The 17,329-nt window shown below is 38.0% G+C and overlaps 1 protein-coding gene across 1 annotated transcript in view; it reads left to right on the top strand.

Moving 5' to 3' along the window:
- Positions 1-874: 874 nt before the first annotated feature.
- Positions 875-17,329, top strand: part of ALS2 (amyotrophic lateral sclerosis 2 (juvenile)) — a gene marked incomplete at its 5' end in the record, with an annotated part of 34,467 nt that continues 18,012 nt past the window's right edge. The window contains 13 exons of the mRNA XM_009574191.1: positions 875-1,029; positions 2,398-3,317; positions 5,681-6,041; positions 6,916-7,084; positions 7,531-7,627; positions 8,034-8,111; positions 9,013-9,189; positions 10,942-11,113; positions 11,503-11,683; positions 13,462-13,527; positions 16,096-16,258; positions 16,954-17,085; positions 17,319-17,329. The exon at positions 17,319-17,329 is cut by the window's right edge and continues 142 nt beyond it. Coding sequence (XP_009572486.1) covers positions 875-1,029; positions 2,398-3,317; positions 5,681-6,041; positions 6,916-7,084; positions 7,531-7,627; positions 8,034-8,111; positions 9,013-9,189; positions 10,942-11,113; positions 11,503-11,683; positions 13,462-13,527; positions 16,096-16,258; positions 16,954-17,085; positions 17,319-17,329 — 2,682 coding nt within the window. The remainder of the gene's footprint in view (positions 1,030-2,397; positions 3,318-5,680; positions 6,042-6,915; positions 7,085-7,530; positions 7,628-8,033; positions 8,112-9,012; positions 9,190-10,941; positions 11,114-11,502; positions 11,684-13,461; positions 13,528-16,095; positions 16,259-16,953; positions 17,086-17,318) is intronic.

The following is a 17,329-nucleotide window of genomic DNA, read 5'->3' as shown; positions in this document are numbered from 1 at the left end:
CCCCCCCACCTCCTTGGTTCGATTGATTTGAATGACTGGCTCATTTGAATCTGAGAAACTCATTAAGAATTAAAAGAGGGGAAAAAAAACTGAACCAAAAACTCTTTTCTCTCTAAAGGTAGGAATGAAAGTATATAAAGGATGAACTCTTACAGCTGTAATGTTTTGCAGACACTGTGAATAGGAGCAATCCGTTCACGGCAAAATCTGCACACAATACATCCTTTGCTTAATTACTTACTTTTAAAGCAAATGTTATTTGAGACATTTATGTGTATTTCCAGCATACTTGATGTTCTGTATAACTGATAAAAACATGGTTACAAGGCTGTTTTTCCTGCATTTTGATTTCCAAAAGCTGAATAATACAAAACATGAATAAAACCTAATAAACCAGAAATTTTCCTTCTGCTTTCTAACATAGGAAGAGTTAATATTATAAATCTCACTGTTCAGATAGGAACAGAGTTGCTTACATGTGGGTAGAACTGGTGCAACTATCTCCCTCAGCATACAATGGCAGAATTGTGTATTAATTTGATCTCCTTGCTGTGAGCAACAAATACAATATATAATATAAAGGCTTTATCAGTTGTGAATAAATGTATCTTTAAGTTTACTAGTGACAAGAACAGCTGTTTTTCAGGTAGTAAAGTACAAATGAAAAAGAAAGCTAATGATTTCAAAAAGAAGATACTTGTTTTTCATTTAAATAACATTTAAATTAAGATTACCAAATTGCAAGTGAAATATGTTGACTTCCTGAAATTAAAACTAATGCCTGAACTACCAAGCCTTTCCTACGTATGTGAAAAGCAAACTATGCATTACTGAACCACAAGCTGATTCTGTATTTCCTCCTATCTTTTTGTAGCTCAGAAGAGGCAGAAGGAGCCAAAGAGAGAGGCCTGGTCTATGTTTGGAAGGCTAGTTCCTGCTCTGTAACTCCAGAAAGGCTTCCAGGCCTCAGTGGAAAGACTGTATTACAGGCAGCCCTTGGAATACATCATGGGTTACTTCTAACAGAGGGTAATAAACATCTTCATTGTAAAGATTTGAGGCAATAATAAACTTTAGTTACTGTCAAGTTTTCTTCTTTTAATTTTTTTTTTTCATTCTATCTGTGTCTCATACACAACTTTTAAACAGTTAGATTTTTAACTTTGCCGGTATTTCCTTCTTAGTTATAAGTTACTTAAAACTGTGTTGGAATAGAAATTATATGCATAGTGTCTTCTTTCATACTCTCTTTTTTTTTTTTCTTTTAACAATGACTGGATTTCCTGTTTGAACATGGTAATCTGAACCGTGTTAACTCGAAATGACATTTCTTGTGATGTCTTTCATTCAAAAAAGACAGAACAGCAAGAGGTTCTCTGGATGTGTAAGAGCTTTAGTTTCTGTGTGCTTCTGGAAAAATGTGTAGCTAATAGATGCATTAGAGCGAGTCTTGATTTGTGAGCAGTTTGGCACTGTGAATCAAAGTATTTCTAAAAGCCGGTCCCTTTAAGTGTTTGCATAGCTTGGTCCTTACTTGTACTGGTCAATGGGCATACAGTTGTAAAGAGTAAACTGGAAGTTCCTTGTTTGATTTTTCTCTGACGTTTTTGAAGGAAAGATTCCAGGTTACTGGTGAGCCTGCTATAAGCACCTCTCCTCTATTGGAGTTGCTATGGAGCTCCTGTGGTTTTTTTAGAACATGTTTCTTTCATAATTAAAAGGACTTTTTACATGTGTGTTTGTGAAGCATGTTGTTTGTGGATATGATTTACCATTTTCCTATCACTGTGAAAACAACTGTTCATTTTAAAAATAGATTTTGGTTTGTCTTTAGGATTAGCAAAGTAACTTGACTTGACATTGCTGCAGCCTCTTCAGGTAAAGGTAATGAAATTTTGGAAAGGCTGCAGTACAACATCAAACCAGTGGCAAGATACGTTTACCCACCCCCCCATTTTCCACCGGACAGAACTGTAGGGTGGCAAACAGTACAGTTTAGTGATGCTAGATCTCTGTATGGAAAGATGAGCTCTGTACTTAGTCGTGCTCTTCAAGCATGGTTGTATGTCCTTAATATGTTGTATGTTCTTAAAATAGAAAGGACCAATAAATACACTTACCTTGGGCATAGTAGAATTTTTTGTAGAAAAGCATTACTTAGTTCAACAGTGTATGCATGCACAGGGTAACGTTAACAGTTAACATGAGGTATAGAACTTAACAGCAGCAATAGCAGAGAGCAACCAGCAGTCTTCATGTATCAATAGCCATAGTTTCGCTGAGCCTGGAGTAAGCTAAAAATTGGTATGTGTTTATCTGAATCTTTCTTCAAATTTTTGTATTGGTTTAACTTCATTAGACTCATGCTAGGGTTGTTTGTTTGTTTGTTTCTCCCAGGTGGAGAGGTCTACAGTTTCGGAAAACTGCCCTGGAGATCGGGACCAGAGGAGTCATGTGCTAATAGTCCTGTCTTAGAAAATACTTTGCTTGGGCATCATGTTATTACAGTGGCAGCTGGCAGCTTCCATAACGGAGCTGTGACAGAAAGTGGCGTGGTGTACATGTGGGGGAACAATTCTGCTGGCCAGTGTGCAGTTGCTAATCAGCCATGTGTGCCAGAGCCACAACCCATCAGTATTTCTGATTCTGAAACCAGTCCTCTGTTATCAGTAAGGATTTTGCAGCTAGCATGTGGAGAGGAACACACTCTGGCACTATCACTGAGCAGAGAGATATGGGCTTGGGGGAGTGGCTGCCAGCTCGGTCTCATAACAACAACTTTCCCAGTGACAAAGCCACAGAAGGTAGAGCACCTGGCAGGACGTGTTGTGCTCCAGATTGCTTGTGGAGCCTACCACAGCCTGGCTCTGGTGCAATGTCTCCCTGTGCAAGAAATGAAGCCTATCCCAGAGAGGTGCAATCATTGCAGTCAACTCCTCATTACCATGATGGACAAGGAAGATCATGTAATCATTTCAGATAGTCACTGTTGCCCACTGGGTGTAGCATTGTCTGATAACCAGCCAGAAAACCATGTCTTCTGTCCCTCAGTGGAGACCCTAGAAGGAAAAAGTGTGACAGGTAGCCAAAGTGAAGACTGTCAGAAACCACTTGTGGAAGAACATATGCTTGTTGCTTTAGAATCTGATGGAGCAAGTATGCTTTTCAGCAACGATGGACAGGAAGACAGTGGAATTTCTAGTCCTGGAAATATTCTGCTCCCAGACAAAAAAGAAGTGAAAGAGTACTTAATCAGTTTATCAGATCACTCATTAAATGAGGGCCTGGAGAAAAACATCTGCACGGAACCTGAGCAGGTTGGTACCTAGTCGCTAGCTCTTAATTTGCTACAACTCCTCTTGTATATGTGACATTGTTACTCTTTTCACAAATGAAAAATTAGTTTAATGTATCTATGGTGTTCCTGTTTCAAAGTGTTACTTCTCTGTCATGGTTCTCAACTTTTAAGTGGAAGAGTTTTTCTCCTCCATCCTTGTTCAATTGTAAACCTTTAATGTAAGAAGCCTTGACAGTGCTATAGTCTCTCCTCTTTGTGGTCCACAGTACCAGAACCACATAAGCCAGTTTCCCATTCTCTAGCTGTTTTATGGTGCATGGGTTTCCCATTTGTGTGGGGCAGTAAGCTGGTACTTGTCTAATTTGCCTTTAAGGTAGAACTTTCTTTTCTATGTGTGGAACGAATCCCTCACAAATCTGACTAATTTCTCAATCAGTTAAAAATTCTAGATTGCAAGTAAAGACTGTAAAGGTAATGTTAAAGCGTTGACCAAAAGGCTTCTAATATTAATCATGTAGGGGTGGCATAAACTTAAAGGATGGGAACTATGTAAGTACTACTCTGTTTCGTGTGATACGGAAAATGGTTCAACAACACTGTTTTGATGCTATAGCAGAACAGTAAAGTAATAATTTCTTAAGAAGCATCAGAAAATGCTTGATATGAAGGTTCAAGAGCTGTTCCCAGCTCCCTGCCAAAATACTACATTTTCCACTATTTTGAAAAAAATCTTATTGGGGGTGGGGGAGAAGAAGATACAACCCAAAAGCTATTAGACAGAAAACTAATCCAAAATCTTGCAATGCAGTCTGTCAGTCCCTACGTAAGTACTGTCCTGCTGGATGGTTTATGGTAAAGGTAACGTTTGTAAGAAAAACTACCACTCGGTGGCCCAATATGTAAAGTTTATAGCAGAATTCTGAAAATTTCTTTTGTTATGTCAAGTGTTGTGTAGATATCAATTTCTTAATTTTTTTTTTATAGTTACAATAAGACATTTTTCACAATGGTTCTGGGAGATAAATTTCACAGTGCCTGATAAATAGTTGATTTTTGTTATTACCTCTGATTGCAAAAAAAAAAAAGTAGTATTAAAATCAAACCAAACTGTCCAGTAACTTGGTGATTCAGCAAGTTAGATTTTTCCTATTCTGAGGGAAACTTATTTCAGAGAAATAAACATTGTGTGAACACAGTTGTCCTTCCTTTTGCTTTTTGCTAATACAAATGCATTCTAGCAGTTGTGGGCCTCTCAGACTCATGAGAGAATGCCTGCCCTTAGGAAATGACTGAAACACGTAGTTTCAGGCTCCCTTTCTCAACTCCTTGTTCCTGGAATATTTCCAGAGTACTGTTTCCCTCGCACAGTTCCAGGAATAAACAGGCCTGGAACTGATCCACTGAATCTTAACACAATTGAGCATACATGTGAAGAGCAGAGATGAGGACTCTAATGTAATGCTTCAGCATTAGTAAAATCCTTTGTTTTCCTACACAAACCGAGTTTGCTTTTCTGTATTGCTAGGGAAGCCTTTTATTATAAATAGGAATGAAGTACAAGCGCATAGGACCAATCCCAATCTTTAGCCTAATTTTTCACAAAAAAGAGAAGTCAAAGATTGTTTTCCTTCTGGCAGGATAAAATGAGCTATAATATTTATATTAATATTATTTCCCCCCATGTATTAGGTGGGAAAATGGGACTTTGCTGTCTTTGTTTTAACATCCTATTGTTAAACTATTTGGCAAATACCATCTTGTGCATTATTTCTTATTTGGTGGGTAAATTGATTGCTATTATAGGTAATCATGTGCTGGTACTAATAATTGCCTTCAGTCAGTTTGTCCCTAGTGTGATTAGATGATTATTAACTAAGCTTTTTATGGATACAACAGTAGCATAAGGTGACACATAGCCCAGAATGGTCTTAAGATAGACCTTGCAAAATGAATCCATGAATTACTGTTTTCCTTTTAACATATCGAAGGGAGAACTTATCTCTCTGTAAATACAGCATGCTCACTGATGCACTTCAATTGGTGGCAAAGAAGTTGGTAATAAGCCTAAAATTAAATCCCTTTTTATATTTGTTTGCAAAGATCAATTTTTTTTTTGTATTTTAAAAAAAACCAGACCCCCAGTCTCTTATGGATGAGCTACAAGACAAGTGCAACAGACAAAGCCCAGTCCATGTAGAAATGGTGCTTGGTCCTACCTTAAAAAATGTGATTCTGAGGAACAGATGTACACCTAAGTATAAAAAGCTTCCTCATAATGTCTTGTTCAGGATAGCACATAGTTTGAATAGTGAATGTGTATATCGTCATCCTACTGTTATGTGCTGCATGGTATGATAGTCTTAAATTTTTCTTTGGTTGTAGCCTTCTCAAGAAGAACAACTCGGTGCTTGTATCCCTGGCCCTCCAGGTACCAGCACATCTGCCTTGAACAGCTTGGTGGCCTCTTGTGCATCAGCAGTTGGTGTGAGAGTAGCTGCTACATATGAAGCTGGAGCATTGTCTCTGAAGAAAGTAATGAACTTCTATGGCACACCTTCAAGTGAACCAGGATCTCAGTCTGGTGGCGGTTCCCCAGGGCCTGAAGCTCTGAAAGACAGTCGAGAAGAGCAGGTCAGACTGGAATCCATGCAGGGCAAGAAGAGTTCCAGTTTAGTAGATATTAGAGAGGAGGAATCTGAAGGAGGGAGTCGAAGACTTTCCCTGCCTGGCTTGTTGTCACAAGGTAAAAAAGCATGTTGGGAAAACCAACAGACTGGAGAAGTTAGAATAATGTGGAGGTTTGTAACTGAAAATAAAGAATATTTACTGAACATAAATCTAATAATCTACCAAAGATGTTTATGAATTATAAACTGTATCTTAGGACTTGAAGGCGGTGGGGGAAGACTAGCAGATACTGCATGCTAAGAAAACCAAAAACATAGTGGGTTTAGAAATGTTCTTTATTGGTAAAGTGAGGTAAAGCAGGCACATTGTAGTAGTCTGGGCATCCTATTGCAAAATGACAGCAAACTATCTTTCATATAGGTTGCACAGCAGATAAAAATCTATGTGGCCTGTAATCCCTACTGCACTGAGCTGGTTTTGAACCAGGGACCTAGAAATATTCCAGTTCCCACTGCCAAACTTCAAAATTGATAATCTCCTTCCCTCATAGATTTTAGTGGTGTTAATTGCTCTGAATGGGTGGGTACATGGTTTAGTTCTATATTGATCTTGGATCTGAGGGGAGATTTTAGGAAGTATTGAAATCTTTTGTTCACTGCAAGGATATATTTTCTTTCAAAACATACTTTTTTTAATGTATAGTTTGTTTTGGTTCATTTGCTTCAGTATAACTATATATAGTTCTCATATGCCTGTTATCCTTTAATAGCTGGTAAAAATTAGTTGCGATCTGTCTACTTTTAGCACGTGTTACTTCTGTGTATCAGTAACCTATCTTCTTACGTGTCAGCTTTTGCTCTCGATTAAGACCTCTTTAAGAAGTCTTGATCAGTTATCTCAAATGGCACTATTGCTGTGTAACACACAGTCTGAGTGATATATTTACCTAAAATGATGAGCAATTTTTCTATCTCTTGGCCTGTTTTCAGTTTCTCCTAGGCTATTACGGAAGGTAGGGCGAGCAAAAATGAGGACTGTAGCTCTGACACCAACCTACAGTGGTGAGGCTGATGCTCTTTTACCCTCCCTAAGAACGGAGGTGTGGAGCTGGGGAAAGGGGAAGGAAGGACAGCTAGGACACGGCGATGTTCTGCCAAGGTGAGATTTCTTTCATAAATGTTTTTTAGGAGGTCACTAGGAAATCTTGAGTATTCAACTTTCTCAAATTTGGTCAGCTGCCTTGCATTGTGTTCTTGTCCTTTTGTGTTATGACCTAAGTTCCTCCAAATAACATGTTTTATGCTGTATTGTTACTGAACATCAATCAGTTATGACTTTTCCCCTTGTAATCACTAGGGGTTTTGGCGATATTTTGACTTTGTCCAAACTGGGGTGGGGTTTATCATCAACTTTCGCCCTTCATGACCTTTTTCACTAAGCTGGTTTATTGCCAAAAAGACTCCATGTATGTTTGTTTTCTCTAATTTGTTTTGGGGAAAAAAAAAAACTTGGAATTTATTTTTGTCTTAAGAATACCTCTGATAATCTTTTTTTTTTTTTTTTTCTTCTCCCCCCACCCCTCCCCGGCTTCTGGGGATTGACAGGCTTCAGCCACTATGTGTGAAAAGCCTAGATGGTAAAGAAGTGATTCATCTCTCTGCTGGTGGCCATCATTCCTTAGCACTCACTGCCAAATCCCAGGTACAAGTGATTGTTATCATTTATTGCTTATCTATGACATAATTGTCATGTTTGGTTTTTTCTATGTTTTTATTTCTTTTGCTTCTAAACTTTTGTTTGCGTTTGTGGGAGACAACTTGGAAGCAACTTGGAATTTTAATTCTATTTCTGCTAAAGTTATGCATGTACCATCAACATTATGTTTAAAGATTGCAATGGCTTGATTTGGTGCATTCCATTTCTGAACGTGAGAAGACAATTTGAAAGTATAGGAAGACAGGGCAAATTAGGGAAGTGCTTCTTGGTACATGAATCTTATACCCTTGACTTGTGTGTGTTTGCACGCTTCATGTGTTGTAGTACTACAATTAAGCATGTGTCCCTGTATATAAACTTACCTTCTCATGTTTAGCTGTGTTTCTTACAGGTGTATTCATGGGGCAGTAATATCTCTGGCCAGCTTGGTCACTTGAACTCCCCAACAACAGTCCCTCGTCTCGCAAAGGTACTTTCTGTTTTCTGTTTTAGGGTCTCTTCTTATACAAGTGAGTGCAAAGTAATTTCTAAAAACTGACCTTGTTTATGTATCTGTCTGCTATATGCTAATAGAGCCCTTGATTTCTTTGGCTTATACTGTGAATATGATCCTTAGATGACCTTGTGAAAATCTACCCAAGAAATCCTTTACACAGACTTCCACTGAGAAATGACTGGTTGTATCTTCTTATCAAATTTCACTTCTACCTCATATTTGGTTTCTCTGATATCGATGTTGCAGTGCTGAATCTTTTAAATACCTTGGAACACTGTTTTTATTCTAAACGTTCTTCTAGCATTTTTAGCTTTGCTAGACCATGACCATATTTGTTATTCACTTCTATATTTCCAGAGCTATTTTGGCAGTGGGTTTTCTGTTTTGAACTTTTCATCACATTGGGTGAATAGCCAAATAATGGTTTTGGGTTAGACCAGACCCTTGCCTATGTTTTCTGGTGCTTGTCTTAGTGGAAAAATAGCTGCAGTTTTCCTGCTTAGGCCTTATGTAAATTAATGTACAGCATGTTAACTGTCCCAAATTTATAGATTTCCCAGTTAATGTAGAGGGGAGAACAGTGTCCCAACTTTAATCAAGCTTACCTGATGCCCATTTAAAAATAAAACTGATTTATAATTTAAAGGCAAAAAATCGGCCATTAAAAGAAGATTGGAAAGAAAGATAATTTTCAGTATACGTGCAAGAAATCTGTTTTTATGAGACATTGAGGTTGAAAAATTACCAGTTATTGCAATACTTTTTCTTGATAGGTGTACTATGTGCATGTGTGGCTAGAAGAGTTAAGTACTCTCCTCTCCTTCCAGCTTCAGGTGATGATTTCTAATGTCTTTTCCTTCCTTGTGAATTTCAGGTGTGTGGTGACGGTGTTTGGAGTACGGCAGCAGGACTAGATTATTCCCTCTTCTTAGCAGATGAGGAAGACTTCCAACCTGGATTATATTACAGTGGCCAGGAGACAACAACAGAAAATAATTTGTATGAAAATAGCAGTACTAAGAGTCCAGTTTTGTTACTATCCTGTAGTAAGGTAAGTGGTATTTCCTTTAAGTTAGTGCAAATCATACTGATGCTTTTTGGAAATAGCACAGTGCTGGTTGTCTAACTAGCTTTAAGGGTGTCAAGTCAAGTAACTGGTTCCTAGCAGTCAAATCAGGAACATAGCTTATGGAGAGCCTAATTAGTATTGTTCTCTTCCCTGCCTCTTTCTTGGTCTTTGCTTCTGTTTGGGAGACAAGGAGGTGTTTCCAGTGTGTCTAAACCATTTCCTTCCATGTGTGCATGTTCTAGAAGTGCACCCTTATATTGTGCTCTGTTTTCACCAGTCTTCATGTGTTTATTCTTCACTGCTATTGCTCTTCATTTTCCTGTTGTTTTTCAAGTGGCTAAGGGCGCTGCCTACTCTATTCCATTCTGCTTCCTATGCATCTTGTTTGTGAGTGGGCAGAAGGTCCACCTGAGTTCTGCACCATCTCCTTCCCTGTAAGGGGGAACTCATGCTGTAAAAGGGAGAACTGAGCAAAGGCACCAAAATGTGCATTTGCATGTTTATGGGAGAAAGGAGGTGCCCCTTTGCAATTTTCTTCATCAAACTGAATCTCATACCTGCCCTGAAGTTGGCATGAGGTGGGGGAGTGTGTACTCTGACTGCACATCCTCTTCCAAGTTGTTTGTGTGATTTCAGACCAACCTGCATTTAAGGTAACAAAAAGGAGATGGTGAGGGTAGAAAGCAGCTCTTTGTCTCAGGTCTTTGGGGTCTCGTTGCTACTTCGCTAGTTTGAGCAGAATAGCAGTTGGAGAGAAGATTTGAGGAGGGATAGGGATTTAGACTCTGGGTTCATGCATGTGCATGTGTGTGCATGCATGTGCACATATGTATGTGCACGCAGACACACACACACACACTTGTATTCCTTCTATACGATTGTTGCTAGCCATTCCCCTCCCTTCTCTCGTAGGGTGACTTGTAGGCTCTTGCATATCAGAATTGGCCTGTGGGTTGCTTGTTGAACAGCTCTGGCTCAATGTTGCTAAGGAATCTTCTATTTAACAGCAAAGAAAATAAAATTAGAGCTCAAACACTGAATTACTATGTGGTATTGCATGTGAACCAGAATTAGTGAGAAGCCACAATGCATCAGTGGCACTTGCGCTGACCTTAGAGAAGAATTTTGCTTCCAGCTACTGTGGAAAGCAAATACCTGCTAATACCTACAGTAATACCACTTGTGGTGTTAGTGTAGTTACTAGTATTAGTCCAGTTTATTGATACTGTAATATTACTCTTATCAATCAATTGACATCTTTCAGGTCCAGAAAGGACTATAGTTCAGAGCACAGTCATAATATTAAAGCCTTGTTATTCTCACTTCCTAATTAATAGGAGAAATAGCTGATGTAATAATAGTATTTAATCTCAATATTGTTGATGTAAGCATGAAGTATATTGCAATTCTAAAAGTGACTGAACTTAAGGTCACTATCTCTTAAGCATGGAATGGTTGTGGGAGTCACCTTAAAAGGCGATCTATTTATTGTCTTTTAGGCTCTGTCAGTACCAGGAAAATGAACAGCATTGACTGTAAATGTTTCTTCTACTTTATTATTCTTGTATTAAGCCAGTATTGAATGGGTTGTTTGTCACTGTAGGTAATTAATACTTACTGTCACTTAGTGCTCCTAAAGATATGCTTTATTCTGCATCCCCCTATTTTTAAATTGGAGTGTAAAAGAAAAATATTAAAGCTGCTGTTTTTTCTTTTCTCTTTTTCATCTTTCAGATAGGGTACATAAGCAATGTGATAGCTGGTGGTGACAACTGTTTGGTCTTAGTAGACAAAAACGTAATGGGATATATTGCCAGTTTGCATGAGTTGGCTTCTACTGAGAGAAGGTTTTATTTCAAACTGAGTGAGATCAAATCTCAGGTTCTTAGACCTCTTTTAGGTTTAGGTAAGAACTTATTTTAATATTTTCTTTGATATTATTTCACCTATGTTCCACAGCAAATTTCTTTATGCAAAATTTAAAAGTAATTATATATTTTTAAGATAAAGCTAAAGTCTTACTCTTCTCCCATGTTTGGGTGAACTGGTGAAATATAGCTGCATTTTGACATCTGCATTATGTTATTAGTATTTGCAGTTTTCCTGACTGTTTCACCTGCAATAATTATTTGAGCCGTATTTAGTCTAAAATTGTTGAATTCCTGATTCTGGATAATGTAGCCATGAGATGAGATTGCCGATAAAACATCTAAACAGCACCTTCTGGTAATTCTCTTTATTAATGGGTGCTGCTCTTTCGTAAGGTAAGCTAAATTGCTTTCTGGTCTGTTACAGATAACTTGGGCAATGCAAATACAATCCAGTTGTTGCAGGAAATGGCAAGCAGGTTCAGCAAGCTATGCTATCTCATCGGTCAACATGGAGCTTCTTTAAGTAGCTTTCTTCATGGAGTAAAAGAAGCCAGGAGCTTGGCCATCCTGAAGCATTCCAGTCTCTTTTTGGATAGTTACACTGAGCAAGTATCCAATACCCTCTCATCTTGAGTCTCTGCAGGCTTAATCTACTGACTACAACAAGCCCTGAGTTAGGGAAAAATAGATCATAAGGAAAGCTACATAAGTAACTGTTGTGCAAATTGTATTCTTGCAATTTAAAATGCATTAGTTTGTGTAAAACTCTCCATGCATTTTGTGAGCTATGTATTTCAAAGTCTTCACCAGTGGAGCACATTGGACAGCTTCAGCTTCCCTAATGTAAAATTCTATGTACAAACTCCTCTTTGGTTGCTGCATATATACCTGTTAAAAAGCGACATGTTTGTTACTTAATAGTAAGGATCTTGTAATAGAACGTAATAGAGTTACCATGGCTAGGCTACTAAGTAAAGCCACCTTTGGGGGTTTATTGAAGTTACAAAATGCCTCTTCAATAGTCATTAACTAAAAATTGTCTCCCAGAAGAACAATTCTTCTGTCCTGATATCTGCTAAATAGCTAGTGTTACACCTTTTACCCAAAAGACAGAGCTGCTTTAGTGCTCAGAATTAAGTCTATATTATCATGGTTATTATTTTTTTATTAGCTTAATGCTTTTAGGAGAGTAAGTCTATGCAGTCATTCTCTTTGCTGTCTTTCTCCTCAATAACTTTTGTAGTTGCTGGATAATTTCATCCAAATGTAGCAGAAGTCTCATCATGCTTAATACCTACAGGCTTTTGTGAAAAATACTGGCTTGACAGAGGGAGAGTCTAAAAATGTCCTCTCTGAATGTAGTCTTGGTTACCAGACATCTGAAAATCTCTAAGGGAACAAAATTTCAAGATCATCAACTTCAGTCGTTATGCAGTAGCATTTTCAGTGTGCAGCTAGTTGCACTTTTTTCTAATACAAGTACAACAGTTACGACTTTTACTGGGTCAGTGATAAACTTATGCCATATCACCCTAAAAGAAGCTTTCTTTTCCATTTATCAAATGGGTTGTTCAGTATTGTAAGTATGTATTTCCTCCGTCTCTCACTTAGTCTTTGACTTCAGTTTTTCTTGTAATCTGGATTTCCAGAATTGGTTCTCATTACTCAGATTGGAAGGGTTTCTTAATTTCCTCTTTCTCCCTGACAAAGACTGAAATACCTAATTCCTGTTCTCATTGTTACTACCTGTCTTCTGCTTTCCCTCTTTGCTTTCTCATGCTTTACACATTTTTGTGTATGGCATCAGAACCTATGCATGCTCCTCAGCATAGTGCCTTGAGCATCTTCCAAGGATCCATCAGCCAACATAAGTATTATCTGTTAATTGGGCTAAGCTGAGACCTCTTCCCCTGGAAAAAGGTGGTGGTTTAAAATGGTTTTCTTTTCTGGTAGGGGAGAAATGAAAGGTTGAATGTTGAATAGCAGGGAAAAAGAAATTCCCATCTTGAAATTTCCACCTTGAATATGATTAGGAGCTAGTAATATTAAACTGCTGAAACGGATGCCCTATTCTGAACATGCCCAAATTTGGGGGAAACAAAAAAAATTCAAGTTTCGTTTGCAAAATAAGCCCTCTGCATTGTGCTAATGGCAGCAGAAATGTGGAATAGTAATGCATGTTCCATCTTCCATGTGGAAAGTGAATACTTAAGTGTTCCAGTAACATTGCGTGTTTCACTGTTTAATATTTTCTCAAGTATTTAGATTACTTGTATAGTAAAAGATATTACAGATCTCATTGGTAGACTGTTGGAAATTACAACAGTTGCTATTTCCAGGGATGTTCTTACTTTGTAACTGAAGCTCTTCTTTCCCATTTTAGGTATTGTACTTCAGTAACAAACTTCCTCGTAATGGGAGGATTTATGCTTCTTGCAAAGCCAGCAATGTAAGCAAACCTTTACCATTTTCTGGAGTTTTTGATCAACTAGCAAAGAACTGTACTTAAAAGAATTGTGTGTGTATGTGTGTAGTAATGAGCATGCAGAGACTTGGTCTCAGCTTGCTTGAGTACACTAATTCCTTTTCCATCATATGAAGAAAAAGTTACTTCCTCTCAACTGTGATAAAAATTCAGGTTAAAATGCTGCTGAATGAGTTCAGTTACTTTATCTTGAAGGTGGAGAAAGGAGGAAGAAAGCATAAATTATTGTAAATTCCTTGAAAGAAACATAATAGATTTCAGATAATGATTTTTTTGAAAGCTTAGTCTTGAGGTTAAATTTTCATCGTCTATTCAGTGTTTGTTAGTATTTTATTCTTTCAAATGTTGCTGTCAAGAAAATAAGGAACAGCAAACTTTTCTTTAAGAATTAGTAAGAGTAGATAATGTGAATTCACTTTCATTTGAATTCTTCCGAGTTTATGGAAGCGCTTTAAAATGATGCAAAAATAACAACATTTCTGCATGTGTGTCTTCTCTGCCTCTCAAGGTTGCTTTACTCTTTTGTGCATAGATGCTCTTAGATGTGAGGAAGGAATTGTACCTTAAATCCTGAGACAGTATATTTGAAGTTTATAGATCATAAAGTAAAGCTTTTTTCTCAGTTCGATAGTATTTTTGTCTAGGAAATAAAGTAATGACACTGTGCATCTTTCACTCAAGTGCTGTGAAGAAGTTGTTGCAATGAGGGTATTTTTTAACTTGTCTGAGGAATTGCCAGCTTTCCTTCCTGCCTAAATTCTGTAATCTGGGAGTAATTCTGTTACAGCTGTTTATGGAGCACTTTAAATGTTGTGTAAATGATGGTATTGGAAGCTCTTTGAAACACCAGGATACCTAATGCAAAGAATCTTCTGCACCTGCGGACCAATGCCAAAGGCTAAATACAAAATCGCACTGCAGAGAGACATTGAGAATCTTTCTGCATTGGTCAAGATTTTTAGGGTGACTTACAGGAAATCTTAGTTCAAGTATAAGCTTATTTATAATTAGTACTGAAAAGTTCTGGATGCTGAAATTACTTGTACTGAATTCTTCACCACTGTCAGGTGTCAGTTTCTCCTGCAACCAGGGTCTCATTAGGTGAATAACACTTTTTCAGGTTCTGAAACTTCAGGGAGGAGATGTCTTATAAGTTTTGTCCTGCTACTTGCAAAGGGAAGTCAAGAATATCTTTGCTGATAATGATGAATTTCCCCCCTGCCCCATTCCCAAGGGGTACTGTCTTAAGTCAATGTTTAACGATGTCAGCCTGTCTTTTATGGATGTTCTGCAATATGAATGCATTAGAAGTAGTCCCAACTTTAAAAAAGTGCTAGCTTCAATAGAAGTCTCCATTGTTGGCAGGTTTTTGAGCATTTCCTCTGAAAAAGTAGATGAGCTGTACTCAGTGTTATGAATCTGTTATTATTTGATACTTTTCTACAGAGAGACCTCCATGTGAGGATCTTGAAATGCTTTAAAAATGCAAGCCATCCAGATGGTTAAACTTAAAATTTAGAAATACGGTCTTCTCTCTAAGGAAGACTTTATTCCTAAGGCTTGTTGAACAAGAGAGTTCTTAAATATTATTAGCAGACCTAGACAAGGTATGTTATTTTGATGTGTGAAATGGCATCTTACTAATCATGTAGAATTCTTAGGGACCCTGCTGTGCAATTCTCTGATCTGTTTCACTGTCCCTGGGGCCTGCTTTCTCAGCCTCACCTGGTTCTTGCAGCTTGTGGTTTAAATGCTTCCCAGCTGGATGTGTTTTAATGCAGATGTCATGTGCCAGCACACGTGTGCACACAGATATGGTGAAGGAGAGGGAAAAGTAGGTTTGTTTTCCTTTTAATGAAGAAATCCTGGTTTTGTGTGCTAATGCATTGTCTTCAGAATCATTTCCCTCTTCTTCTCTGAACTAGATTAGTTCTCCCTCTTGGAAATCAGACTGAGGATTGAACAGATTTCCTGCCTTTCTTTGAGGTAGGATGTAATTTTTCTAGTTAGGGGAAAAGCTGGTCAGTTGCCTTGAACAGCAGGGGTGGGGAAGAGATTATTTGGATATATTTAGGGAAGTGCACTGGAGCAAAGTTAAGATTCTTTCAGGCCTTCTTGTATGAATGAACAGTGTTAGAAACTTACTACTCTAACAGTAATGGGGAAGTCATTCCACCTGTTAGCTCTTTTACTAATCAAGTGTTAAAGGGGGAAAAAGGCAATTAGTTACTCTCCAAGTGGGGCAACTTAGTCAACTTACTTCAACCAGTTTAGTAACTGAGCATTTGAGAGTAGAAGTAAAAGAAGTCCTGTGTTGCAGTTTTTAGAGCGCTACATATCTGTATTACTGTACTTCCTCAAACTAAGTTGGGAATAGATTAATAAGCAGCATGCATTTGCCTTTATAATTTTTATTGGTTTATGAAGATCCAAAAAGGGGCATTCTGAGCTCATTTATATAAAAGAGTACTGATGTCTTGCTGTCTTTTTTCTTCTCTCCTCCCTCTGTTCCCCGATGGTCCCATCATTTAGAGACTTCTTGAGTAAAAACCAGGAGCTGTTACAGAAACTGTCTGAGAAGAATGAGGAAAACCTCCAGCTAGTGGAAGTTCTGAATGCTCTGTTTTTCATGCCATTTGGACGACTTCATAATTATGCTAGAACTTTGCTAAAGCTTGCCACATGTTTTGAAGTGGTAAGCTGGCTTTGTTATCTATATCTGAATAAATATACACATGAAACTTATGGCTCGGAAGTAACTGTGTGAAGCAAATGCCAGGTAATTAGAAATAGCTTAGTCCTCAGAGAAGCTACCTCAGACTTGTATTTGCTGCGGGGAAGATCATGCACATTTATTTGTGCAATCTAACACCACACCTGCACAGATCACATGACAGGTAGAAACTTGTTACCCTGCCAGAACTTTTTTGTATGCCTGAGCGCTTAACTGCAAATATATTTTTTTGTTGTTTGCCTGTTGCTTTTCAGTTCCATCTGGCATCATTACTGTAGCTATCCTTGGCTGTAATACTCTACTGAAAATACTACATATATATTAGGTAGACTTCTACCACCCATTTAGATGTATATAATTGCATTATTTTGTAATAAAAGATGACTAAAAAGAAGGTAGATCATGTAACTGTATATTAATCATTCTCCTCTTAACATTCATGGAACTTTCGTGATTTTAAAAACTCCCAGCACACCAACAGAACATGTGACCAAGAAAATAACTTCGCCTCCACTGTTACTTTATCAACCAGACCAACTGTCATGCATTTGGTGCTGATTTAGTAAAATGAACAGTTGCATTGCAGCTTGGCTAGTGTTGTTGGCACAGGTGTTCAGAAACGCTCTCTCAGGTCTGTCTTACCTTGTACCCTATAGGCATCTCCAGAATACCAGAAGCTACAGGATTCTAGTTCTTGTTATGAGAGCCTTGCTGTCCATCTTAGCAGAAAAAGGAAAGAAGCAGAATACACACTTGGCTTCTGGAAGACCTTTCCTGGGAAAATGACGGTATAATGACAATTGTCAGTCTATTAGCAGCTTGAATCTCTAGCATTATACCCTGTTTCTGTTACTGATGCTACTGTCCCAGTTGTACTTCTCGTTTTTCTAATTTGTGTTGCTGTAGTACTCTTAACTTTAGAAAGGTTGGGCCTTTACTGTGAAAGACAAGTAGCACTGACCTTAAGTCACAATCAGTGAGAAGTAAGCTTCTGTAATTTTGTTTTTAACCTTACCTGTAGGATTCCTTGCG

Source organism: Fulmarus glacialis, unplaced genomic scaffold, assembly GCF_000690835.1.
Source record: "Fulmarus glacialis isolate BGI_N327 unplaced genomic scaffold, ASM69083v1 scaffold7403, whole genome shotgun sequence".
Taxonomy (NCBI): Eukaryota; Metazoa; Chordata; class Aves; order Procellariiformes; family Procellariidae; genus Fulmarus; species Fulmarus glacialis.
Note: the sequence above shows the minus strand (reverse complement) of the source record. Positions and strands in the feature narration are given on the sequence as shown.